This window comes from Carcharhinus amblyrhynchos, chromosome 26 (genome assembly GCF_965287045.1).
Source record: "Carcharhinus amblyrhynchos chromosome 26, sCarAmb.v2.hapA, whole genome shotgun sequence".
In the NCBI taxonomy this organism is placed as follows: domain Eukaryota; kingdom Metazoa; phylum Chordata; class Chondrichthyes; order Carcharhiniformes; family Carcharhinidae; genus Carcharhinus; species Carcharhinus amblyrhynchos.
Window position 1 is genome coordinate 17,870,237 of NC_137349.1, and position 27,670 is coordinate 17,897,906.

Here is a 27,670-nt window from a genome sequence, read left to right on the forward strand (position 1 = left end):
CTAGACAGCTGAGGCACAGCCACCAATGGTGGAGTGATAAAAAAATCAGAGTTGCCAAGACAAGTAGCCAAAGTTAGTGGAAAGCAGTTAATCAGAGGGTAGGCAGTCATACGAGGCTGGAATCGAACCCAGGTCCCTGGCGCTGTGAGACAGCAGCGCTAACCACTGTGCCACTTCTCCTTTCACTTCAAGTCAGGACTGCACGGCTATTTCCTCATTTACCTGTTTTTACCTCTTCATTGTCACCTTGTTTCTTTTTCTTCCCTTTTCTATTTCGGTCTAGAATGGAAAATTTATTTTTATTTCACTGTTCTACCAACTCCTGAATTTTAATTGGCCCCATCTCACAGACCTACATTTGTAACCATGAACAGGAGTGGTGATGGGGAATGGATGGTTCGCTGATCACCTCAGGACTGCATTGTTATTTCACAGGTCCTCCCGCTATCACTGTTACATAAAACATAAACATTATGCCTGACTGAAAACCAGTATAATCAATGCCTTCATTTTGCAATACTTGTATTTTCCTGGATGAGAGGATCTCCAACAATACTCAAGATCCCATCTTGTACAAAGTAGCCCATTTGATCAGAACCCCATGCACCATCTTTAATACTCAATCTCTCAGCCATTGGCGGAACCTGGCAGCAGTGTGTACCACCTACAGTTAAAACTGCAAACTTAAGCTTATTTATCAGTCACAAGTAGGCTTATATTAACACTGCAATGAAGTTACTGTGAAAATCCCCTAGAACCACAGTCCGGTGCCTGTTCGGGTCAATGTATCTAACCAGCACGTTATTCAGAATGTGGGAGGAAAATGGAGCAGGACGCAGACACGGGGATGCAAATTCCACACAGACAGTGACCCAAGCCAATAATCAAACCCAGGTCTCTGGTGCTGTGAAGCACTGTGTTGCTCCAATCACCAGATAGAGAAATTTGGTGAGCTAAAATGTAAAGTTTATTTATTAGTGTCACAAGTAAGGCTTACATTAACACTGCAATGAAGTTACTGTGAAAATCCCCTAAATCCCCCAATTTTAAAAAAAACATAATTTGCTACTGTGCAGCACCAACTTGTCAATCCTTCTTTGATAGCACTTCCCAAACCTCTACCACCTAGAAGGACAAAAGTAGGACATGCTGTCACACACCATCCTAACTTGGATTTTATTGCAACTCAATGGATTTGCACAGAATGAGAGGTGACCTTAGTGTTACATACAAGATTCTCAGGGGGCTTGACAGGTAGGTGCTGAGACATTGTTTCTCCTTGTGGGGGAATCTAGGACTGGAGGACCTACTCTCAGAATTAGGGGTGACCCATTTAATAAAAAGATGAGGAGGAATTTCTTCTCTCAGAGAATACAGAATCTCTGGAATTCATTACTGTAGAGGACTGTAGAGGCTGGGTCATTAATTATGTTCAATGCTGAGGTAGACAGATTTTTAATCTGTCATCCATTTTGGTAGGAATAAATGGACTATTACTTAAATGGTAAAAATATTTCAGCGTGCTGCTGTGCAGAGGGACCTGGGTGTCCTTGTGCAAGAATCTCAAGAAGTTGGTTTGTAGGTGCAGCAGGTAATTAAGAAGACAAATGGAATTTTGTCCTTCATTGCTAGAGGGATGAAATTTAAAAACAGCGAGGTTATGTTGCAGCTGTGTAAGGTGCTGGTGAGGCCACACCTGGAGTACTGTGTACAATTTTGGTCTCCTTACTTGAGAAAGGATATACTGGCGTTGGAGTGGGGGGCAGAGGAGATTCACTAGATTGATTCTGGAGTTAAGAGGGTTGGCTTATGAGGAGAGACTGAGTAGACTGGGGCTACACTCATTGGAATTCAGAAGAATGAGGGGAGATCTTATAGAAACATATAAGATTATGAAGGGAATAGGTAAGATAGAAGCAGGGAAGTCGTTTCCATTGGCAGGTGGAACTAGAACTAGGGGACATGGCCTCAAAATAAGGGGAAGCAGATTTAGGACTGAGTTGAGGAGGAACTTCTTCACACAAAGGGTTGTGAATCTGTGGAATTCCCTGCCCAGTAAAGCAGTTGAGGCTACCTCATTGAATGTTTTTAAGACAAGAATAGATACATTTTTGAACAGTAAAGGAACTAAGGGTTATGGTGAGTGGATGGGTAAAAGGAGCTGAGTCCACGAAAAGATCAGCCATGATCTTACTGAATGGCGAAGCAGGCTTGAGGGGCCAGATGGCCTACTTCTGCTCCTACGTTCTTATGTCCTTAATCAGTAAGGGAATCAAGGGTTATGAGGGTAAGACGGGAAAGTAGAGTTGAGGATTATTAAATCAGATCAATCATGACCTCATTGAATGGTGGACAGGGTCGACGGGCCAAATGGCCAACTTCTGCTCCTACAAGTTATGGTGGTGGTGGTACATTCACCACAAGGACAACAGCAGTTCAAGAAGATGGCTTGCCATTACCTTCCCAAAGACAATTGGATGGGCAATATCCACAGTCCAAATATGTGCGGATTAGTTTGTTTGGCCATGCTAAATTGACCCTAGTGTCAGAGGGATTAGAGGGTAAATGCATAAAATTGTGGGAATCGAGCCTGTCTGGGATTGTGCTCGGTACAGACCCGATGGGCTGAATGGCCTTCTTTTGTACTGTAGGGATTCTACGATTCTATCTCGTGAGTGAATAAACAAAAAAAATGAAAATACGTTCAATGGGTTGAGGTAAATTTCTAAATTGCTTAGCATCGTTGCTGGATCTTTCTCCCAAATAACCAACATCGACACAGTAAATTGTCGTTCACAGAAAGTTTGTTAGAAATTAGGTTTCCTCTTCTGACATAAACCTAGCTTCATTACAGTTTAAAGTTTATGTATTAGTGCCACAAATAGGCTTACATTAACACTGCAATAAAGTTACTGTGAAAATCCCTTAGTCACCACACTCTGGTGCCTGTTCGGGTAAACTGAGGGAGAATTTAGCATGGTCAATGCATCTAACCAGCACATCTTTTAGACTGTGGGAGGAAACTGGACCACCCGGAGGAAACCCACACAGACAGAGGGAGAACCGTGTAGACTCCACACAGACAGTGACCCAAGTCAGGAATCAAACCTGGATCTCTGGCACTGTGAGGCAGCAGTGCTAACCATTGTGTCACCGTATTGCCCCAGTCACCAGATTGAGAAATTTGATGAGCTAACAAGTAAAGTTTTAAAGTTTATTTATTAGTGTCACAAGTAAGGCTAACATTAACACTGCGATGAAGTTACTACGAAAATCCCCTAAATCCCCCAATTTAAAAAAAACATAATTTGCTTCTCTCCACAAACCTTTCAACAATAATTTGAGTTTAAAAAATTGTTGAAATCTAAAAGAAAAAACAGAAAACGTTTGATGTGTATATACAGGAGGTCAGCTAGTATCTAAGTGAATCAAGTTTAACGTATCACCTTAGACCCTTCATCATTTCTGACATAATGGGGAGAATTTTAACCCAGTTGTCTGTCAGGAAACCCACAACATTTGGTTTTACACCAGCTTTTAACTTGAGTTAAAGTAAATAACATTGCCTGGGGATGGGTGGGTCGTTCAGAGATTGGGGGTGAAACCAGAGTTTCATCTAGTGCCACCCATTGCGAATTAGGTTTAAATTACCCACATTAATCTCACCTTTTCTGATAATGATCAGTCTGTTCTGGAGTTCCAGCATGTTTTGCTTTAATGATCAATTTTTGGCCTGTGACGTTTCGCAGTAAGAGGTGAGATATTTGTGGACAGCCCAGTGGCACGTTGATTAGTAGTGTTGCCCCACAGTGCCAGAGATCCGGGTTCGATTCTGGCCTCGGGTCACTGTCTGTGTGGAGCTTGTCTGTTCTCCCTGTCTGCGTGGATTTCCTCCGGGTGCTCCAGTTTTCTCCCACAGTCCAAAAATGTGCGGGTTAGGTGAATTGGCCATAGTAAATTACACCTTAGTTTCAGGGGGATTAGCAGGGTAAATGTGTGGGGTTATGGGGTTAGAGCCTTAGTGGGATTGTGGTCGGTACAGACTCGATGGGCTGAATGTACCATCTGTACCGTAGAGATTGTATGATTCTATTCTATGATATTAAATGTTATAATGATGGTTACTCTATCAGTATGTTACCTTGTTGATTTTGCCTCTTCCACCAAAAGATCACTGATAGGAGGACTAAGACAGCGGCTGCTGCTGATCCCACAGGAACAACGATTAGGATTAGTTTGAGTTGATTAGCAGTGCCTTGAGAATCCAAAACACAGAAAATGAGAGCATTAGATGAATGAATGGGTACATGTGATGAACCAGCTGATGCACTGGCACCGTGAAGTTAATTTTCGAAGAAGTGCCTAAAGTTTGCATATTTGGAGCATTACACTGAAGATTGTTGGGTTAATGATTTCCCTATCACTTAAGAACTGATCAGACTATGTAAACTCTAAAGAGTTGACATCGCCTCACAAGAAGACAAAATAAATCTGACAGTCAGGGGTCTTGCAAAGTTCCTTATAAGTAAGACATCGGTGCCAATGACAATAGCAGAGGAGGCTGTGGCATAGTGATATTGTCACTGGGCTATTAATCCAGTGACCCAGGGTAATGCTTTGGAGATCCAGGTTCAGATCCCACCATGACTGATGGTGAAATTTGAATTCAATGAAAGTCTGGAATTCAAATCTACTAATGACCATGAAACCATTGTTGAAAAAACCCATCCGGTTCACTAATATGCTTTAGGTGGAGGAAATCTGCCATTCTGACCTGGGCTGGCCAACATGTAACTCCAGAGCCACAGCAATGTGGTTGACTCTCAACTGCCAGTCAGTTCAAGGGCAACTAGGGTTGGGCAACAAATACTAGCCTTGTCAGCGATGCCTACACCACATGAAAGGAAAAAATAAATACTGTTTTTGCCACTTTGTTATTCAGGGAATATTTATGAGACTCCTAAGCAGCTAAAAAAATGAAATGAAATAGAGGGCAGAGGTCAGCTTGTGTCTACAGATTTTTTTGTTATTCATTATTTCAAATGCTTTGCTTCGAAAATGTTTATTCCAGACGCTATTACTTTATGTTTAACTTTCATAACTAAATGAAACCAATACTTCTCGTTTATTTTTATTTTCATTAAATGTAAGATCGTATCTGTGCAAGTGGAATGGTGCTAGTTAATGAATATAATATGACTTCATGTCTGCGGCCTGCTGGTATTCAGAACATAGCCCCTGGGCCACTTCTGGTCAATTTGCTTTTCACTGGTAGGTCTTGGCAGACTTTGTGTTCCAAGTGTCTCTGGGGAACTAAGGCAGACCTGGCTCTAGTCTGCTGAAGAAATTTTGACTTAGTGCTGCTATTCCTCATCTCATTCTTTGTGGGTTAGCTACAGAATGTACACAAATAAAGTTTATTTATTAGTGCAGACTTACATTAATATCGCAAGGGAGTTACTGTGAAAATCTCCCAGTCGCCACACACTCTGGCACCCGTTCAGGTACACTGAGGGAGAATTTAGCATGGCCAATGCATCTAACTGGCACGTCTTTTGGACTGCGGGATGAAACCAGAGGAAACCTATGCAGACACAGGGGGAATGTGCAGACTTCACATGGGCAGTGACCCAAGCCGGGAATCAAACCCAAGTCACTGACACTATGAGGCAGCAGTGCTAACTACTGTGTCACTGTGGATAAGGTTAATGGGCTGAATGGCCGAATTCTGCTCCTATATCATATTTCTGCCTCCAATGAGCACCGGTGTTTAAAGAACACTTACATTGTACACCATGTGAATTCCAGTTCCCCGATTCCTCACAGACGGTTTTACGATTCCCTTCCAGAGTGTAGCCAACATCACACGAAAAATAACAAGACATGTTGTAATGCGTCTCACCGTAGGGAGCAGAGCAGTTCACATTGCCGTGTTCTGGATTCTTTAAGGGTGTACAGGTAATTGCTATGAAGGAACATATTGGTCAGTCAGTTTCAGTGAAAGACTGCTCTTTCTGATATTTGTTACAGCTCATACCAAATAAAAACAAGATTAAACATCACTTAAAATTTTGCTTATTTGGGCGCTGATATTTATGGGAAGGAGGGGAGGGTTTGGGAGCTGTTTTGTCGTTGGTTCGGTTTGGTTCAGGTCACTGGCAGAATCCCATTGGCATGCTTGGAATTCGTTTCATAACCATAGCCAAACAGGTGGCACTAGGCTGCAGTGAAGGAGGGTGGTTTGGAGCCCGCATTAACACGATTCTCTCTGGACAGATCACGTCTCCTGATTTTCCACAGCCCTCATTGGTGACTTCACGTCGGCGAGGTTTACAAAAAAAAACGGGTGAGGGGAAAATACAGGTAAATGTAGCCCCCGGAGGAGAGAGAGACATGCCCGATTATTACCCTGGTACCGACTCTTAGCACTTATCCCTGGGACCCAGGCACTGCCTGACGCCTTGGCACTGCCCCCCCCCCCCCCCAAGGGGGAGCTGCCTCCCAGGGCAGTGCCAGGAGCAGTGCCAAGTGGCATGGCTGTGGGGGGCCTTTCTGGTGCACACCACAGAGAGGGGGGTGAAGTTCACTGTGTACCTAGCAGAGGTCCTCATGTGTCTGTGGGCAGAGGGGGTGGGGGGTGGTGGTGTGGGGTAGGGGTTCATGGAGGGGGGGTTGGGTTCCCTGTCTGTGTTGAGGGTTGTTCCTCTTACTTTTTAACCAAAAATCAGGACAGCTTAATAACTGGAAACCCAACGTTGTCAGCTTTTCATAGAATCATAGGATCCTACAGTGCAGAAGGAGGCCATTTGGCCCATTGAACCTGCACCAACCACAATCCCACCCCATGTATTTACCCTGCTAAGCTCCATTACACAAAGGGCATTTTTTTTTAGCATGGTCAATCCACCTAACCTACACATCCTTGGACTGTGACAGGAAACTGGAACACCCGGAGGAAACCCACGCAGACACACAGGGAGAACATGCAGACTCCACACAGACGGTCACCTGAGACCAGAACTGAATCAGGGCCCCTGGCGCTGTGAGGCAGCAGTGCTAACAACTGTGCCACTGTGTCAGCCCTAAGTAGAGCTAGGGATACAGGGATAGTATTTGGGAGAACGTGCAAAGTCCGCACAGGTAGTCGCTCAAAGCTGGAATTGAACCTGGGTCCCTGGCGCTGTGAGGCATCAGGTCTAATAACTGTGCCACCCTGCCACCCCAAAGTAGAGGTAGGGATACAGAGATAGCATCAGGCAGGACGTGCAAACTCCGCACTGACAATCACCCAAAGCTGGAATTGAACCTGGTGCTGTGAAGGACCTGGTGCTGTGAGGCAGCGGTGCTGGACAGTACGATGAGTTTTCAGAATTCCCATCTGAATCTTGAACTCCCAACTTGAATAAATTTCAGTAAAATGATTGCTTGGGACTATCTATTTAAAATGTAGAGAAATAAAAGTTTATAGAAATTTTCTTTCTTCGAGTGCTGGACAGTATGATGAGAAAAGCCGGCAGAGTGGCTGACGAGCTGCTTTTCTTACCTGAGTCAGCACCCAGAAGTGAAAGGAAAGACTGTTCCTCGCAGTGCTTTGGTGTTGAAGCTAACATTCTCATTAGAAAAACACCAATGTTCTGCATTAGAGATTGTGTAATGTGGGAGCCAAGCTTTTGTTCAAAGAACCTTCTTTAGGAAGTTGCACTGCTTCAAGTTTCGCTTCTTATTACTTTGGGTGTCTTGGTGCAATGTGGTTCTTGATATCAAGTGGAAAATCAAAACAGTTTCTAGTCAGCGACCACATTGTTTCTGCTCTAGAAAAAGTGAAGCAAACAGGAACTAACACAATTTATTTTAGCCCAATGTAATGAAATTTGAAGAAGCTGTGTGAATCCAGAAGTCTCACAATACCAGGTTAAAGTCCAACAGGTTTATTTGGTAGCAAACACCACCAGCTTTCGGGGCGCTGCCCCTTCGTCAGGTAAGTCACCTGACGAAGGAGCAGCCAGCACTGCTGGCAATGAGAAGATGCTGCTGCTGGCCAATGGGGGCCGTTTTTGTCACCACGAGACCCACAGTGGGAGGCATGGAAAATCCTGCCCTGAAATCTTTGAGTATTTGATAGGCTGAGGTGGATAGATCCTAGCTCAATAAGGGAGTGATAGGTTGTCAGGGGCAGGTAAAACGCAGCTTTGAGATTACTATCAAATCAGCCATGATCTTATTAAATGGCGGAGTAGGCTCAAGGGGCCAAACAGCCTACTCCTGCTTCTTTCTTCTATCACAACTTGGTGTGGCTTCTGCTCTGTCCAAAACCACAATAAACTACAAAGGGTCATGAACGAAGCCCAGTCCATCACACAAACCAGCCTCCCATCCATTGACTCTGTCTACACTTCCCGCAGCCTTGGAAAAGCAACCAGCGTAATTAAGGACCCCATGCACTCCGGATATTCTCTCTTCCACCTTCTTCCTTCAGGAAAAAGGTACAAAAATCTGAGGACACGAGAACAGCTTCTTCCCTGCTGCCGTCAGACTTTTGAATGGACCTACCCTGCATTAAGTTGATCTTTCTCTACACCTTAGCTATGACTGTAACACTACATTCTGCACTCTTTCCTTTCCTTCTCTATGAATGGTATGCTTTGTCAGTATAGCACGCAAGAAACAATACTTTTCACTGTATGCTAATGCATGTGACAATAATAAATCAAATCAAATCAAACATCAAATCTTATGTTTGTAAGCTGTTTGCACAGCTAAATGTTACCCCTGGAGACAGTTACTCAGTTACCTATTTGACACCACTGATATACCTTCACATCGATATATGAATGGGGTAGTGTAGTTCTGAAATTGAGTTGAGATCTGACTGCAGGGGGAGGTATGTGTATGAGAGATTGGAAAAGTGGCCTCTTTGGCTTGGCATTGTATGAAACAGAAATTTAACATGGCATGAATCCTGTGCAATGTCACAGCCCAGTGCAAGAAGTGTTCAGAAGGTCCTGGCTGCTTCACAAACTCACACAGAGACAATTTAAAGGTCTTGAGAATCTGGCTGCATTTAAAACAATCAAAATTTATCTGCAGCAAGCACACACAGAGTTCTCGCAAGAATCGCACGTCGCTTCACCAGCTATTTTCAATGAGCGCCAATTCTTTTCTTTCAAAAAGACAAAGGGATGTAAATTAACAGAGTTGGAGCATTCAGCAAAATGTCAGCATCAACAAATGCCCAGGTTATGGCAATCATTTCATTCATGTCACCTTTCCCCTCAATAACAACCTGTGGTGCCACAATGATTAGTACTGCTGCCTTACAGCGCCAGGACCTGGCTTCGATTTCGCCTTGTATCACTGTCTGTGCGGAGTCTGCATGTTCTTCCTGTTTCCTCTGGGTTTAAAAGGCAACATGCGGGAAGCCAGTTCCATCCACAGAACTATCCATACCTGCCTACTGAATTAATTACCATAGCAAATGTTCTCTAATCATAATATTTGGGTGGCACAGTGGTTAGCACTACTGCCTCACAGCGCCCGGGACATGGTTCAATTCCAGCCTTGGGTCACTGTCAGTGCAGAGTTTGCATGTTCTCCCCGTGTCTGCATGGGTTTTCTCTAGGTGCTCCTCCCACAATCTGAAAGACGTGCAGGTTAGGTGCATTAGCCATGCTAAATTCTCCCTCAGTTTACCCGAACAGGCGCCGGTGTGTGACGACTAGGGGATTTTCACAGTAATTTCATTACAGTGTTAATGTAAGCTTACTTGTGACACTAATAAATAAACTTTAAAAAAACTATATTGATATAGCTTCCCTCAGTCAGGAGAATATTAGCAAGAAGGAAAAGGACAGGCTCCAGTGGGCACAGAAAGAAAACATTTTCAATTCATATCACGTCCTCTGGACATCCTCAAGTGGTTTACAGCCAACAAAATAATCTTGAAGTGTGGTCACTGGTATTTTGTCGACAAACATTGCTGCCAATTTGTGCAGCAAATTAGATAGATATCCAGTTAATCTGTTATTGGTAATCTTGTTTGAAGGATAAACGCTGCCCAATGTACCAGGGGAACTCATTGCTTTTCTCTGCAGGGTGTCCACCTGAATTGCCCCGCATAATTTTGGTTCACATTTCATCTGATAAGGTTAAACTTCCTCACGATGGCACTGCAGTCAGATCATGGTCAGGCCACATCTGCATTGTTGTGTACAGTTTTGTTTGCAGTTTTATAAACCAAATAGAGAGGCACAGCAGAGGAGGAGAACTGTTTTACAAGATTGATACCAGGAATGGTGGCGGTGGGTGGGGTGGAGAGAGAGGGTGGGGGGGCGTTTGAGTGTTGGTGGTGGAGGGTGGGTGAGTGGAGGGAGGGGGGTGAGGGGGGTTGGCAGTGATGGGGGGGTAAGTGGAGGGAAGGAGGTTTGGGTGAGAGGTGTTGATGGTGGACGGTGGGTGAGGTGAAGGGAGGATGGTGGGGTGGAGGGAAGGGGTGGGGTGGAGGGAGGGAGGTGGGATGGAGGGAAGAGGGCGGTTGGAGGGAGGGAGGTTTGGGTGGAGGGTGTTGGCACTGAGGGGGTGGGTAAATGGAGGGAAGGGGTGTTGGGTGTTGGCAGTGGGGGATGGGACTGGAGGATGGAGGGGGGTTGGAGTGGAGGGAAGGGGGTAGAGGGTGAGGGGGTGGGGGTGGGAGGAAACAATCTGGGTCGCTTTTCTCTTAAAAAGAAAAAGCTGGCAGGTAACCAATCAATGGCCTTTAAAATCCTGGAAGGGTTTGATAGAGTGGGTACTAAGAGAATGGCTGGGATTATGATGGTACAGTGGTCAGCGCTGCTGCCTCACAGTGCCAGGGACCTAGGTTCAATTCCTGGCTTGGGTCACTGACTGTGTGGAGTCTGTACGTTCTCCCTGTGTCTGCGTGGGTTTCCTCCCACAGTCCAAAAATGTCCAGGTTAGGTGAATTGGCCGTGCTAAATTGCCTCTTAGTGTCAGGGGGACTAGCAGGGTAAATACATAGGGTTATGGGGGTAGGGGATGGGTGGGATTGTGGTTGGTGCAGACTCAATGGGCCAAATAGCCTTCTTTTGCAATGTAGGGATTCTATGATAAGCTCTATCAAATGTTACAATTAGCTTTTAATAAACTACCATGCTGACCTTGGCAGAATGTATTGTTTGTAGTCCAGGCGCCAGATGCTTGGCATGTTGTTGAAATGTTCCCATTTAGGATAAATCCTTGCTCACAAGCGAACGTGCACACAGATTGGAAATGGTTCTCTCCATGGAATCCTTCACACTTAACTGTGCTATGGTCTGGTTTTGTAATGGCTGGGCAGAATCTAACTGGAGAACAAAAGAGTCGAATGCAGAGTATCATATGTCATGTATATGAGAGCCAAAGGTTTGTTTGTGTTTTAAACAAACGAGTTTCAAACTCAGATAAAAGCAAAATATTGCGGGTGCTGGAATCTAAAACCAATCGTTGGCTCTATTCTCTCTCTATAGATACTGTCAGACCTGCTGAGATTTTCCAGCATTTTCCGTTTGAGTTTCAAACTGTGTGGCCACCATTAAAAGTATTGAGTGGTAGCAGGAAATCCTGTCTTAACATCTGAATATGTTTAAGACAGTAAGACAGAGGAGCAGCTCTGCCATTCAGTTAGGTCTGACCTTCTGGCTCAGTTACATCTTCCTGCATTTTTCTCATATCCGGTGACCCTCATAGTCTCCAAAAATCTATCAATTCCTGGCTTGAGTATGATTTTAGCTCGCCAAAGGCAAATGAAACTACAGAAGCACAGAATATTTATCACTGTGCAACTTTGGAAGTTTTGTTTTATTCATCCATGGAACTTGGGCATTGCTGGCTGACCAGCATTTATTGCCCATTACTTGTTGCTTGAGGGCAGCTGAGAGTCAACCACATTGCTGTGGCTCTGGAGTCACATGTAGGCCAGACCAGGTAAGGACAGCTAAAGACATTAGTGAAGCAGATGAGTTCTTCTGACAAACAATAATAGTTTCATGGTCATCAGTAGATTCTTATTGAATACAACAGATAAGTGCTCAAAGTCTCTAGGCGGTTCATAAGGTGTCTTGGAGAGTGAATGAATGCCCTTAGGTTTCTATTCAGGTGTTATTAGATATTCCGTCAGGCATTTGTTGATTTCCTTATGCATTACTTAAACTGTGAAATGGATGGCACCCTACTGTGATAATGGAAGGTTACAAAATCAGTCATGTAGCACTAATCAGGTAATGATAACACTCACGATATGTCAACAGACAGGTGAAATAGCAAGCAATTTTTTTTATTAAAGACACAAAAACATATTTTTTCAAAGTTTTAAAAGTTTTGAATGCCTTGACTGCTTTACAGTTACCTTTGACAGTTCATTTTGACATATGCAAGATTGAAGCGCATGGGATTTGGGGAAGTGTATTGAAATAGATAGAAAACTGGTTGACAGAGAAGAAACAAAGAATAGGAATTAATGGATACTTTTCAAATTGGCAGGCAGTAACTAATGGGGTGCCACAGGGATTGGTGCTGTGACCCCAGCTATCCATAATATACATTAATGATTTGGATAAGGGAACAAAATGTAACATCTCAAAGTTTGCAGATGATACCAAGTTGGTTGGGAGGGTGAACTATGATGAGGATGCAGAGATCCTTCAGAATTATCTGGACAGATTGGGTGAGTGGCAAATCAATGGCACATGCAGTATAATTTGGATAAATGTGAGGTTATCAGAAGACAGATTACTATCTGAATGACTGTAAATTGGAGAGGGGAGTGTGCAGCGGGACCTGAAGGTAAGCATGCAGGTGTAGCAGGCAGTAAAGAAGGCAAATGGCATGTAGGTCTTCATTGCGAGAGGTTTCGTGAACAGGAGCAGGAATGTGTTGTTGCAATTATACAGGGTCTTGGTGAGACCAGATCTAGAGTATTGTGTGCAATCTTGTTCTCCTTTTCTGCACTCGATGGAGTGCAGTGAAGGTATACCAGGCAGGTTCTAGGGCTGGCGGGACTGGTGTATAAGGAGAGATTAAGTAGGTTAGGACCGTTTTCACTAAAGTTCAGACAAATGGGACGTTCTCATTGAAACTTATAAAATTCTAACAGGACTAGACAGGGTAGTTGCAGGGAGGATATTCCCAATGGTGGGGGAGTCCAGAACCAGGGGTCACAGTCTGAGATTCAGGGTAGACCATTTGGGACGGAGGTGAGGAGAAATTTCTTCAGCCAAAGAATGATGAGCCTGTGGAATTCATTACCACAGGAAGTAGTTGATGCCAAAACATTGAATGTGTTCAAGAAGTGGCTGGATATTGCACTTGGGGCGAATGGGATCAAAAGTTATGGGGAGAAAACAGGATTAAGCTATTGAGTTGGATGATCACCCATGATTGTAATAAATGGTGGAGCAAGCTCAACGTGCCAAATGAACTCCTCCTGCTCCTTTTTTCTATACTTCTATGTTTGACAGTTCCGATGAGCTTGATGGCTAATATTTTTATGCACTTCTAATGGACATTTATGCCTAATTGTAACAATCCCAAGATGCATCTGACCTCCCCCAGAAGTGATCTGGGAACATGCCTAAAAGGGCACCCTACCTCTTCAATAGATACCCTACCTCTTCAAAGGATGGCACAAAGTTCAAGGCCTGTTCAGATCAGGTCTATCCTGTGCACATTGTTTTTCACACACTTGGGTCATCAAAATTAGACATGAGCAGAGACTCTATGTCATTGTGAAAATCCAGTCCTCCTGAGCTATGGAGGTCAAAATGTCCACTCTTGTGCAGAAGCTGATCTCAGATGAAGCAATGTGTCTGGGCGAGGGGAGTGAAAAATCAGCCAAGGTTTCTTGATTTATATCAGTGAATATTAGGTAAGTAAATTCAGGATATGGCTGTGAATGGCAATGGGGTGGGATCCAGAGCATTAGGGAGACAGAAAAGAAGTTTGAGGACAGCACAGAACTAAAGAGGGCACATTAAGTATTAAAGGCAGTGTCAGTAATCCTAGTACCAGACCAATCAGGCAAAGGAAAGACAGAGAGCAAGGGAAGTCCAAATTAAACTGCTTTTATTTCAATGCAAAAGGCCTATCGGGCAAGGCAGAAGAGCTCAGGGCATGGATGGGTATGTGGCACTGGGATATTATAGCAATTACTGAAACATGGCTAAAGGAGGGACAGGACTGGCAGTTCAATGTTCCAGGGTACAGATGCTGTAGGAAAGAGAAGAGGGGGAGTTGCACTTTTGATTAGGGAGAACATCACGGCCGTACTGGGAGGGGATATATCTGAGGGTATGGCCTCTGAGTCTATGTGGGTAGAACTGAGAAATAAGAAGGGGGAAATCACTTTGATAAAGTTGTATTGTAGGCCTCCAAATAGTTGGCGGGAAATTGAGGAGCAAATAGCTTCAAGAAAAATAGAGTGGAATAGTAAGAGATTTTAACTTTCCCAACATTGACCAGGACAACCATAGTATTAGAGCATTGGATAGAGAGAGATTTGTTGAGTGTATTCAGGAGGAATTCCTCATTCAGTCTGTGGATGGTCCGATTAGAGAGGGGGCAAAACTTGACCTCCTCTTGGGAAATAAGGAAGGGCAGGTGACAGAAGTGTTAGTGAGGGATCACTTTGGGACCAGTGACCATATTTCTATTAGTTTTAAGATAGCCACGGAAAATGATAGGTCTGGCCCAAAAGTTAAAATTCTAAATTGGGGCAAGACCAATTTTGATGGTATCAGGCAGGAACTTTCAAAAGTTAATTGGCAGAGTCTGTGGGAAGGCAAAGGGACGTCTGGTAAATGGGAGGCTTTCAAAAGTGTTAACCAGGGTTCAGGGTAAGCACATTCTTCTTAGAGTGAAGGGCAAGGCTGGCAGAAGTAGGGACCCTGGATGACTTAGGATATTGAGGCCCTGGTCAAGAAGAAGTAAGAGACACATGGCATGCATTGGCAGCTGGGATCAAGTGAATCCCTTGAAGAGTATCGGAGTAGAATTAGGAGAAAATCAGGAGGCCGAAAAGAGTACACAAGATTGTTTTGACAGATAAAGTGAAGGAGAATCCAAAGAGTTTCTACAAATACATAAAGTGCAAAAGAGTAACAAGGGAGAGAGTAGGGCCTCTTAAAGAGCAACATGGTCATCTATGTGCAGATCCACAGGAGATGGGTGAGATTCTGAATGAATATTTCTCATCAGTATTTACTGTTGAGAAAAACATGAATGCTAGGGAACTTGGGGAAATAAATAGTGATGTCTTGAGGAGTGTACATATTACAGAGAAAGAGGTGTTGGAAGTCTTAAAGCGCATCGAGGGAAATAATTCCCCAGGACCTGATGAAGTGTATCCCAGGACATAGTGGGAGGCTAGGGAGGAAATTGCGGGTCACCTGGCAGAGATATTTGAATTATCGATAGTCACAGGTGAAGTGCCTGAAGATTGGAGAATGGCAAATGTTGTGCCTTTGTTCGAAAAGGGCTGCAGGGAAAAGCCTGGGAATTATAGGCCAGTGAGCCTCACAACTGTGGTTGGAAGATATTTTGAGAGACAGAATCTACAGGCATTTAGAAACGTGAAGACTGATTAGGGATAGTCAGCATAGCTTTGTGAGTGAAAAATCATATCTCACAAATTTGATTGAGTTTTTTGAAGGGGTAACCAAGAAGGTAGATGAAGGCAGTGCAGTTGATGTTGTCTACATGGACTTTGGCAATGCCTTTGACACTACCGCCCAGAAGGTTTTGGCAAGGCCTTTGACAAGGTACCGCCTGGTGGGTTGTTGCATAAGGTTAAATCTCACAGGATCCAGGGTGCGGTATCTAAATGGATACAAAATTGGTTTCTTGACAGAAGCCAGAGGGCAGTTGCACATGGTTGCTTTTCAAACTGGAGGCCTGTGACCAGCGGTGTGCCTCAGGGATCAGTGCTGGGTCCACTGTTATTTGTCATTTATATTAATGTTTTGGATGATAATATAGGAGGCATGGTTAATAAATTTGCAGATAGAACCATAGAACACTACAGCACAGAAACAGGCCTTTTGGCCCTTGGCTGTGCCGAACCATTTTTCTGCCTAGTCCCACTGACCTGCATCTGGACCATATCCTTCAACACCCCTCTCATCCACGTACCTGTCCAAGTTTTTCTCAAATGTTAAAAATGAGCCTGCTTTCACCACTTCATCTGGCAGCTCATTCCACACTCCCACCACTCTCTGTGTGAAGAAGCCCCCCCTAATATTCCCTTTAAACTTTTCCCCTTTCATCCTTAACCCATGTCCTCTAGTTTTTTTCTCCCCTAGCCTCAGTGGAAAAAGCGTGCTGGCATTCACTCTACCTATATTCATCATAATTTTATACACCTCTATCAAAACTCTCCTCATTCTTCTATGCTCCAGGGATAAAGCCCTAAGCTATTCAACCTTTCTCTGTAACTCAGTTTCTCAAATCCCAGCAACATCTTGTAAACCTTCTCTGCACTCTTTCAACCTTATTAATATCCTTCCTGTAATTAGGTGACCAAAACTGCACACAATACTCTGAATTCAGCCTCACCATAACATTCCAACTCTTTTACTCAATACTTTGATTTATAAAGGCCAATGTTCCAAAAGCACTCTTTACAAACCTATCTACCTGTCACCCCACTTTTAGGGGATTATGTATCTGTACTCCCAGATCCCTCTGTTCTACTACACTCTTCAGTGTCCTACCATTTACCTTGTAAATGGTATTACCAATACTTTGTAAATGTAGATGACATCAAGATTGGTGGCATAGTGGACAGTGAAGAAAGTTACCTCCGATTGCAACAGGATCTTGATCAGTTGGGCCAGTGGGCTGACAAATGGCAGATGGAGTTTAATTTAGATAAATGCGAGGCGATGCATTTTGGAAGATTGAACCAGGGTAGGACTTACTCAGTTAATGGTAGAGCACTGGGAAGGGTTACAGAACAAAAAAGATCTAGAGGTACGTGTTTATAGCTCCTTGAAAGTAGAGTCACAGGTAGACAGAGTGGTGAAGAAGGCATTCAGCATGCTTGGTTTAATGGGTCAGGACATTGAATACAGGAGTTGGGACATCTTGTTGAAGTTTTACAAGACATTGGTAAGATCACACTTGGAATACTGTGTACTGTTCTGGTCATTCTATTATAGAAAGGATATTATTAACCTAGAAAGAGTGCAGAAGAGATTTACTCGGATGCTACTGGGTCTTGATGGTTTGAATTATAAGGGAGGTTGGATAGAGTGGGACTTTTTTGTCTGGAGTGTAGGAGGCTGAAGGGTGATCTTATAGAGGTCTACAAAATAATGAGGAGGACAGATCAGCTAGATAGTCAATATCTTTTCCCAAAGGTAGGGGAATCTAAAACTAGAGGATATAAGTTTAAGGTGAGAGGGGAGAGATACAAAAGTGCCCAGAGGGGCAGTTTTTTCACACAGAGGTGGTGAGTGTCTGGAACAAGCCAAAAGAGGTAGTAGAAGAGGCAGGTACATTTTTGTCTTTTAAAAAACGTTTATGGGCATAGTGGGATATGGACCAAATACAGGCAACTGGGATTAGCTTAGGGGTTTAAAAAGGGCGGCTTGGACAAGTTGGGCCGAAGGGCCTGTTTCCATGCTGTAAACCTCTATGATTCTATAACATAACATGTTTTGATTTTTTTCCCCAGCACTTACCATTTTCACATTTGTTTCCATAGAAACCGTGGTCACAGTTACACCTCAACCCACCAGCCAATTCAATACATGCACCTCTTCTGTTGCAGCTTAACACTTGGCATTTCTCTGTGGAGATAAGCAAACACTGACATTAGGTCCATGTCTACCAAATGGCATTTAACATAGACAAGTATAATACATAGGGGTGGGGCTTTTGCCAGGAATATTCACACAACTCAAGGTTCAATGGTGGCGCAGTGGTTAGCACTGCTGCCTCACAGCTTCAGGGGCCCAGGTTCGATTCCCGGCTTGGGTCACTGTCTGTGTGATGTTTGCACGTTCTCTCCGTGTCTGCGTGGGTTTCCTCCAGGTGCTCCGGTTTCCTCCCACAGCCCAAAGATGTGGTTTAGGTGCATTGGCCATGCTAAATTGTCCCTTAGTGTCCTGGGAAGCATCGGTTAGAGAGATTAGCAGGGTAAATATGTTGGATTAAGGGGTTAGGGCCTGGGTGGGACTGTTGCCGGTGCAGACTCGATGAGCCAAATGGCCTCCTTCTGCACTGTAGGGTTTCTATGTCTCTATATTACTAAAGGTTTTTTGGAAGGGCCAGTGAGCAACAGGTTATAATGTGGGAGCAGTCCCATCACCTGGAGTTGGCCTCCTGTCAACATAGATGGGCTTTGAGGCCCCAAACCCCTGATCTGCCTGACAACAGCCTGACCTCCTATTGGCCAACCAGCTTTCAGAGCTTGGCTGCTGTCCTTAATTGGACTCCAAGCCTATAGTCTGGCCACTAATTGGTCAATGTAAGAAGGATTGCCACTGGGTGACTATTTTCTCACACCTGCACTGGCTTTGGACCCCTATTTGACCCTGGCTGCAGCGTCCAGATGCCTGGGGTGAAAACCTTTCCCAGCGTGTCAAAGATGTGGCATTAACAGAAAGAGTGCCGAAGGGAATAACTGTGCTCGCTATGCACCATCATAATATGTTCACTTTCCCGAAAGCCCTGCTACATTGCTGAGGAATTTTCAGTGTTTCATGAACTTTAACTTTCCCTTCTCTTGTTCTGCAGGCAGCCTGTACAGTGCCTGGAATTACTGAAACTTCTGAATGAAACTGCAAGCTCCCTTAATGAAAATCCTGTTATGACTGCAGAAAATAATTACTCGCACATGGCAAATAAAAATTGATGCAAAAATTGGACAACATATGGATAGGCACAAGGACATTGTGGCTTCTCTGGGGCCTGTTTGGATTCTTAAAGATTTTGCCTTAACCAGAAAGTCCCATGCAATTGTTCAGTACCTAAAAGGGATAGAGCAATATGGGAAATAAGTACTGGATGACAGATCAGTCATGGACAGACTAAATGACAGCGGAACAATAGGATTTGTCACCTTCCCCCATTCCTAAATCCCAATATAAAAGCTAAAATTATTGGTTTAACCAGAATGAATAGAATATTTGCAAAAGGGAAATAATTTGAGATTTGTGATCTACTCTTATTAAAAAGACCTTAAATCACTGCTTTAATGAGTGGAACCTCTGCCCAGTGTGATTCTAAGCGATGGATTGAAAAAGATTCCGTTGAATTTACAGAACAACAGTTGGAAACTGGAACACGAGTTCAGTATTTCTGAGCTAGAGAAGGGAAAATTCGGGCAGAATTCTCGGTATGTTTCTATATTAGATTTAGCTCTTGTGGCTAAAGGGATCAAGGGATATGGGGAGAAGGATGTTGAATTTGATGATCAGCTATGATCAAAATGAATGGCAGAGCAGGCTCGAAGGGCTGAATGGCCTCATCCTGCTTCTATGTTTCTATGGACCTGCAGGAGAATGTATATCTGGGAATGGATAAAGGCAGGATTCGGCTCAGCTGTAAAGCTCTTTCTGCAACAATAATTAGTCAATATTCAGGTAATTTATGAAGAACTGTCCACTTGGACAAGAAGTCAGAAGGTCACGGACACATATGGAGTCCAGCTCCGGCAAGTGTCGGTTGATTACAATTTTGAATAACATTTATTTTGCTGGTTCTTACCACTCTCACATTTGTTTCCATAGAAACCATGGTCACAGATACATGTCAACCCATCAGCCAATTCAATACATGTGCCTCTCCTGTTGCAGCTTAACGCTTGGCATTTCTCTGTGGAGATAAAGCAAATATTGACATTGGGTCCATGTCTACCAGATGGCATTTAACATGGGGTTGGGGCTTTGCCAGGGATATTCACATAACTCAAGGTTCAGAACTAAAGTTTTTTTGGAAGGGCAAGTGTGCAAGAGGTTATAATGTGGGAACCATCCAACCTGCCTGGAGGTGGCCTCATAGCCACAGAGATGGACTTTGAAGCCCCAAACCCCTGACCCTGCCTGACAACAGCCTGGCCTTAGTTGGCCATCCAGCTTTCAGAAATGAAAAGAGAAAATGCTGAAAAATCTCAGCAGGTCTGGCAGCATCTATAAGGAGAGAAAAGAGCTGACATTTCGAATCCAAAGCTGGGGGAGATCTGACAAAAGGTCATCTGGACTTGGAAGTTAATTAAGCTTTCATAGCTTGGCTGATGTCCTTAATTGGGCACTAAACCTGTTCTCTGGCCACTAATTGGCCAATGCAGGTAACGATTTTCTGACACCCGCACTGGCTTCGGACCCCCATTTGACCCTGGCTGCAGGGGTCAGATGCCTGGAGTGAAAATCTTTCCCAGAGTGTCAAAGATGCGACTGTGACAGAAAGAGTGCTGAAGGGAATAACTGTACTTGCTTTGCACCATCATAATATGTTCACTTTCCCTAAAGCCTTGCTACATTGCTGGAAAATTTTCAGTGTTTCTTGAACGTTAACTTTCTTATCTCTTGTTCTGCAGCCTTTAGAAGGCATACTTATTAAAATTACCTTAAATCACTGCTTTAGCTAAGCGATAGATTGAAAAAGACCCCATTTATTCATCGGCTATACTGAGTTTACAGAATAACAGTTGGAAACTGGAACATGAGTTCAGTGTTTCTGAATTAGAGAAGGGAAAATTCGGGCAGAGTTTTCAGTATGTTTCTATATTAGATTTACTCTTGGAGCTAAAGGGATCAAGGGATATGGGGGGGAAGGCGGGACCAGGATGTTGAATTTGATGATCAGCCATGATCAAAATGAATGGCAGAGCACGCATGAAGGGTCAAATGGCCTGCTCCTGCTTCTATGTTTCTATAGACCTGCTGGAGAATGTATATCTGGGATTAGATGAAGGCGGGATTCGGCTCAGCTGTGAAGCTCTTCCTGCTATAATAATTAGTCAATATTCGGGTCATTTATGCAGAACTGTCCATTTGGACAAGAAGTCAGAAGGTCACGGATACATATGGAGTCCAGCTCTGGCAAATGTCGGTAGATTACAATCTCGAATAACACTTTTTTTGTTGATTCTTACCACTTTCACATTTGTTTCCATGGAAACCATGGTCACAGATACACCTCAACCCACCAGCCAATTCAATACATGTACCTCTCCTATTGCAGCTTAATGCTTGGCATTTCTCTGTGGAGATAAGGCAAACATTGACATTGGGTCCATGTGTACCAGATGGCATTTAACATAGACAAATGTAGTACACATGGGTGGGGCTTTTGCCAGGAATACTCACATAATATTCACATATGGCACCCAGGTTGATAGGGTTGTTAAGAAGGTGTATGGTGTGTTAGCTCTTATTGGTAGAGGGATTGAGTTTCGGAGCCATGAGGTCATGTTGCAGCTGTACAAAACTTTGGTGTGGCCGCACTTGGAGTTTTGCGTACAATTCTGGTTGCCACATTATAGGAAGTATGTGGAAGCATTGGAAAGGGTGCAGAGGAGATTTACCAGGATGTCACCTGGTATGGTGGGAAGGTCTTATGAGGAAAGGCTGAGGGACTTGAGGCAGTTTTCATTAGAGAGAAGAAGGTAAGGAGGTGACTTAATAGAGGCATATAAGATGATCAGAAGGTTAGATAGGGTGGACAGTGAGAGCCTTTTTCCTCAGATGGAGATGGTTGGCATGAGGGGACATAGTTTTAAATTGAAGGGTGATGGATATAGGACAGATGTCAGAGGTAGGTTCTTTACTCAGAGAGTAGTAAGGGCATGGAATGCCCTGCCTGCAACAGTAGTGGACTCGCCAACATTAAGGGCATTTAACTGGTCATTGGATAAACATATGGATGATATTGGAATAGTGTAGGTTAGATGGGCTTTAGATTGGTTTCACAGGTCAGCACAACATCGAGGGTTAGAAGGCAGCCCGCACAATGCCCAGAATCATTGTAACTTCTGAATGACACTACGAGCTCCCTTAATGAAAATTCTGTTATTACTGTAGAAAATATTTACTAACATATGGCAGATGAACTAATAAAAATTTTTGCAAAAATTGGACAATGTATGGATCGGCATGAGGATATTGTGGCTTCTCTGGCGCCTGTTATTGACTCTTATGAACTTTGTCTTAATCAAAAAGTCCCGCCGAACGTGCAATAGTTCAATACCTAAAGGGAATAAAGAGATATCGGAAATAGGCACTGGGTGACAGATCAGTCATGAACAGGCTGAATGACAACGAAACAAGTTCAATAGGATTTGTCATCTTCCCCATTCCAAAATCCCAATATAAAGGCTAAAATTATTTGTTCAACCAAAATGAATAGAATGTTTGTAAAAGAGAAATAATTTGAGATTTGTGACCTATACTTATTAAAAAGACCTTAAATCATTGCTTTAATGAGTGTGTGCCCAGTGTGATACTAAGCAATGGATTGAAAAAGATTTCATTGAGTTTATAGAACAACAGTTGGAAACTGAAACATGAGGTCAGTGTTTCTGAACGAGAGAAAGGAAAACTCAGGCAGAGTTCTCGGTGTGTTTCTATATTACATTTAGCTCTTGGGGCTAAAAGGATCAAGGCAAATGGGGGGGAAAGGCGGGACCAGGATGTTAATTTGATGGTCAACCATGACCAAAATGAATGGCAGAGCAGGTTCGAAGGGCCAAATGGCTCTTCCTGCTTCTATGTTTCTATGGACCTGCTGGAGAATGTATATCAGATAAAGGCGGGATTCAGCTCAGCTGTGAAGCTCTTCCTGCTACAATAGTTGGTCAATATCAAATAATTGGGTCAGTTATGAAGAACTGTCCACTTGGACAAGAAGTCAGAAGGCCATGGACACACATGGAGTGCAGCTCTGGCAACTGTCAGTAGATTACAATCTTGAAGAACGTTTTTTTGCTGATTCTTACCATTTTCACAGTTGCTTCCATAAAATCCTTGGTTGCAAATACAACTAAAACCAGTAACCAATTCAACACATGCACCTCTTCTGTTGCAGCTTGTTGGTTTGCATTTCTCTGCAGAGACAATGGAACGAGCATTAATATTGGGCCCACCTCTGCCGGAAGCCATCTAACATGGGCCAGGAATTTTCGGATGGTGAATCTTCCCTTCCCTGACTACATCAACGATGATGAGGTGGAAATGGTCAAGAGCTTCAAGTTTCTAGGTGTCCAGATCACCAACAATGCCAAAGCTATAGATGGAAAGCCTATCAACCCCTCTACTTTCTCAGGAGGCTAAGGAAATTCGGCATGTTTGCTACGACTCTCACCAATTTTTACACCATAGACAGCATCCTTCCTGGACTCTATGAATGATATGTTTAGTCTGATTAGCGTCCAAGAAATAATACTTTTCACTATATCCAATACATGTGACAATAATAAATCAAATCAATCAAATCAAATCCTATGAACGAATAAGTTAAGAAAAAATAAAGCTGGAAGTATGCAATGGTTGCAATTGGAAAATAATTTGGGATTTGGGATCTAGATTCATCTAAGAGATATGTAGTACTTCACTGAGCAAAGACTGTGTGCTGTGAAACTGAACTATGGAGACCAAAAGCATTTATTTTGTTCATGGGCTGTGCTGAGTTAGTTACACCGCATCTCCACATCTAAGTTAGTTAGCCAGAGCAACAATTGAAAAAATGCAGCTGATAGTTCAACAGTTCTAGTTCAACAGTTCAGCAGGCACTGCAGCTAAATTGACTTGCACTTCCTTACTTAACAGCTAAATGTTAAATATTACTATTAATCCATCATGCAAACCAGCCTCCCATGCATTGATTCTGTCTACACTTCCCACTGCCTTGGAAGAGCAGCCAGCATAATTAAGGATCCCACGCACGCCAGACATTCTCTCTTCCACCTTCTTCCTTTGGGAAAAAGATGCAAAAGCCTGAGCTCACGTACCAATCGACTCAAGAACAGCTTCTTCTCTGCTGCCATCAGAATTTTGAATGGACCTAACTCGCACTACATTGATTTTTCTCTACATCCTAGCTATGACTGTAACATTACATTCTGCACTCTCTCCTTTCCTTCTCTATGAATGGTATGCTTTGTCTGTATAGCAAGCAAGAAACAATACTTTTCACTGTATACCAATACATGTGACAACAATAAATCAAATCAAATCAAAATCTGTTTTAAAAGTGTTGGTCTCTATTGGTCTCTACAGTGGTCCTGGTATTAGTAAAAGACTACTTCCCACAGTCTCTCTCTGGTTTCCAGCAATTTTCTGTTGTTGTTATAATTGGGGTTGGTCAGAAGGCTCTGCATTTAAATCAACCAAATCAAATCAATAATATACCAGAGAGAGAAATGAGTGGTCAGCATTTTATGAGGAGACTCTGTGAGCTTGGGAAAGGAAATATTGTAAAAAGTCTCACAACACTAGGTTAAAGTCCGACAGGTTTACTTGGTAGCACAGGCCACTAGCTTTCAGAGCGCTGACCCTTCATCAGGTGAGTGGGAGTTCTGTTCACAAACAGGGCACAATTGGTATGGCCAATCAACCTAACCCGCACATCTTTGGACAGTGGGAGGAAACCGAAGCACTCAGAGGAAACCCATGAGGCTGTAATTGAACCCGGGTCCTTGGCGCTGTGAGGCAACAGTGCTAACTACTGTGCCACCATGCCACCCAAAATATCTTTGGATGTGTGGACGCCAAAAGGGAGAAAAATAGGCTTGACCACAAAATTGTCCAAGAATTTGTCAATATCAAGAGAGTTATTAATGAAGAATATCCACCTGAACAAATTACAGGGAGGACACCAGCACATTTGGCATCCCACTCGACCAGGCGGCAGGAGATTAGGCGTGCCTGGATTACCTTTTCAAATACACACCTACGGCCAATTGTTTTCTCCAGCCCTTACCATTTTCACAATTGTTTCCATAGAAACCATGGTCACAGGTGCATCTGTAATCACCAGCCAATTCCACACACGTACCTCTCCTGTTGCAGCTGGTTGGTTTGCATTGCACTGTAAAGACAATAGCACGTGCATTATTCACGCAAATGTGATGCGCTCACCACTAAATCATTTTCAGATTAATCATTTACATTATGAAGTCTGATTAGCTGCTGAGAATGCATCAATTAAACAATGATGCACACCGGCATGATCTGCGGGAAATAACATAATGTTACCATGCATATGTGAAGGGCATTGTTTTATTAAGTACTTAGAGCATGTACAAAGAGAGATTGCTGGAACACTTAGGCCCATGTTTGTGCTATGATGGAGGGATTTTATGTTGTGGCAAACAGCCCGGTAAAGCCAGGAAATGAGAAGTCCTGTGTCAAATTTTCATGGGGGCAGGTTTGGTGGTGAGAGGGGGGAGGCTCATGTATATGGGCTTTTTGGAAGCAGCCAGCCATTTAAATCACAAACTGCCTTGTTGGATTTTGGTAGGTGGGTGTTAATTAGACCAGGTAAGGGTAGGTCTGAACTTAATGGCTTTGTTTCAAACAGCCATGGTACCCGTTTGGAGAGATAACGTTACCTTTTGAGAGAGATAAGGAATGTTAAAAGCAAACGTGATTGTGTATAAAGATGCACAAACCTGTTGGGCCTGTCAAAACTGTCAAAGAACAGTCAAGCAGTCCAAAAAGTGCCGAAGGATACCAGATTACTTGGCATGGTGGGGATTAGAGCAAATGGTGCGTGGATGGGAGACAAGGATTGATCTGAGTTGGCACCACATTGTATATATAAAGTAAGAACATAGAACATAGAACATAGAACACTACAGCACAAACAGGCCCTTCGGCCCACGAGTTGCGCCGATCACATCAACACCTATCTATAACCCCCAATCCCATAAAACCCCATATACTCATCCAGAAGTCTTTTAAAAGACCCCAGCGAGTTCGCCTCCACCACCACTGACGGCAGCCGATTCCATTCACTCACCACCCTCTGAGTGAAAAACTTACCCCTAACATCACTTCTGTACTTTCCTCCCCGCACCTTAAACCTGTGTCCTCTCGTAGCGACCATTTCAACCCGGGGAAATAGCCTCTGAGAATCCACCCTATTTATTCCTCTCAACATTTTATAAACCTCTATCAGGTCGCCTCTCAACCTACGTCTCTCCAGGGAAAAGAGACCCAGTTCCCTCAACCTAACTTCATAAGGCATGCCTCCCAGTCCAGGCAACATCCTTGTAAATCTCCTCTGTCTCACAGAGTCTCACAACACCAGGTTAAAGTCCAACAGGTTTGTTTGGTAGCAAAAGCCACTGGTATTGTGAGACTTCTTACTGTGTTTATCCCAGTCCAACGCCGGCGTCTCCACATCATATATAAAGTGCCATGGGGATCACAGATCACATGGTAGGGTAGCAATGAGTGCAGGTGAGCATCAGGGCAAGACACCTCTGACTTTTACAGCACAAAAAGAGTCCTTTTGGCCCATTGTGCCTGCATCAACCATCAAGCAATATCTACTCTAATCAAGCACCTATATTGACAGGGAGCCGGTGGCAGCCAGTGGAAAAGATACATTCACCGGGAATAGAGGCCAACAGAAATCATGAGAGTAATATTACTTTCTTATTCATTCATGGGATTGAAATGTCACTGGTTAGACCACCGATTGTTGTCCATTCCTAACTGCCCACGAGAAGGACATAGCAGGTCCCTTTCTGAACCAGCTGCAGTCCATGTAGGCACACACATAGTGCTGCTAGGGAGGAGATTCCAGAATTTTGACTCATCAAGTGAATGAACAGCAGTATGGTTCTAAATCAGGATGGTGCAAGGCTCAGAGGGGAACTTTTCAATCATGGTTTCCCCATGCATCGGCTGCCATTGATAGAGATTGTGGGTTTGGGTGGTGCAGTTGAAGGAGCGTTGCTGCCAGTGGCGGTGGTGGGAATGAACAGTTAAAGTGAGTGGATGGGATGAAGATCAAATGGGCTGCTTTGTCCTTGGTGGTGCTGAACTCCTTGAGTGTTATTGGAGCTACACTCCTTCCACTTTGAAGACTTACATGCTGCACTCAGCAAGTCTGGGCAAATGAATGAGTGCTAAAATTACTGGCTCAGACAGAAATGAATGTGATAGTTGCAAATAGGAAATCATTTTGCACACGTAACCAAATTTCACTTAGAAGACATGCACTGCCTACTCTAGTACTAAACTACAGAGGCAAAGGATTGCAACCCATTCATGGACTTGCTGAAGACTAGCCAGGGTGAAGATAGGGGCCGCACGGTGGCACAGTGGTTAGTATAGTTGCCTCACAGTGCCAGGAATCTGGGTTCAATTCCAGTCTTGGGTGTCTGTATGGAGTTTGCATATTCTCCCCGTGTCTGTGTGGGTTGCCTCCAGATGCTCTGGTTTCCTGCCACAGTCCAAAGGTGTGCAGCTTAAATGGATTGGCCATGTTAAATTTCTCCTTAGTGTCCAAAGATGTACAAGTTAGGTGGATTAACCATGGCAAATGCATGGAGGTGCGGGACAGGACAGGCGTGGGCCTTGTAAAATGCTCTTTTGGAGGGTTGGTATAGACTCGATGGGCCAAATGGCCTACTTCTGCACTGTAGGGATTCTATGGTTCTAACTGCAACTGATCATTGTTTTAAAAT

General features: G+C 43.6%; 1 protein-coding gene across 1 annotated transcript; it reads right to left on the reverse strand.

Moving 5' to 3' along the window:
• Positions 1–424: 424 nt before the first annotated feature.
• LOC145358904 (L-selectin-like) lies at positions 425–24,981 on the reverse strand. The gene is made up of 9 exons (XM_080213278.1): positions 24,952–24,981; positions 22,970–23,077; positions 22,200–22,221; positions 19,741–19,848; positions 17,712–17,819; positions 11,154–11,339; positions 5,786–5,965; positions 4,142–4,255; positions 425–450 (listed from the first exon to the last, which is right to left on the reverse strand). Exons 1-9 carry the CDS (start codon positions 24,979–24,981, stop codon positions 425–427), a joined length of 882 nt encoding a protein of 293 aa, XP_080069404.1.
• Positions 24,982–27,670: the final 2,689 nt, after the last annotated feature.

Bases quoted from the DNA above. Each gene is read 5' to 3' on its own strand.
- LOC145358904 (XM_080213278.1), bottom strand. From the start codon at position 24,981: ATGGTTTCTATGGAAACAATTGTGAAAATG. The intron at 11,340-17,711 runs GTAAGTGCTGGG...TTTGTTCTCCAG, and splicing joins TGGAAACAAATGTGAAAATG to TTAGATTCTGCCCAGCCATT. The intron at 5,966-11,153 runs GTCAGCATGGTA...GTTCCTTCATAG, and splicing joins AAACAATACATTCTGCCAAG to CAATTACCTGTACACCCTTA.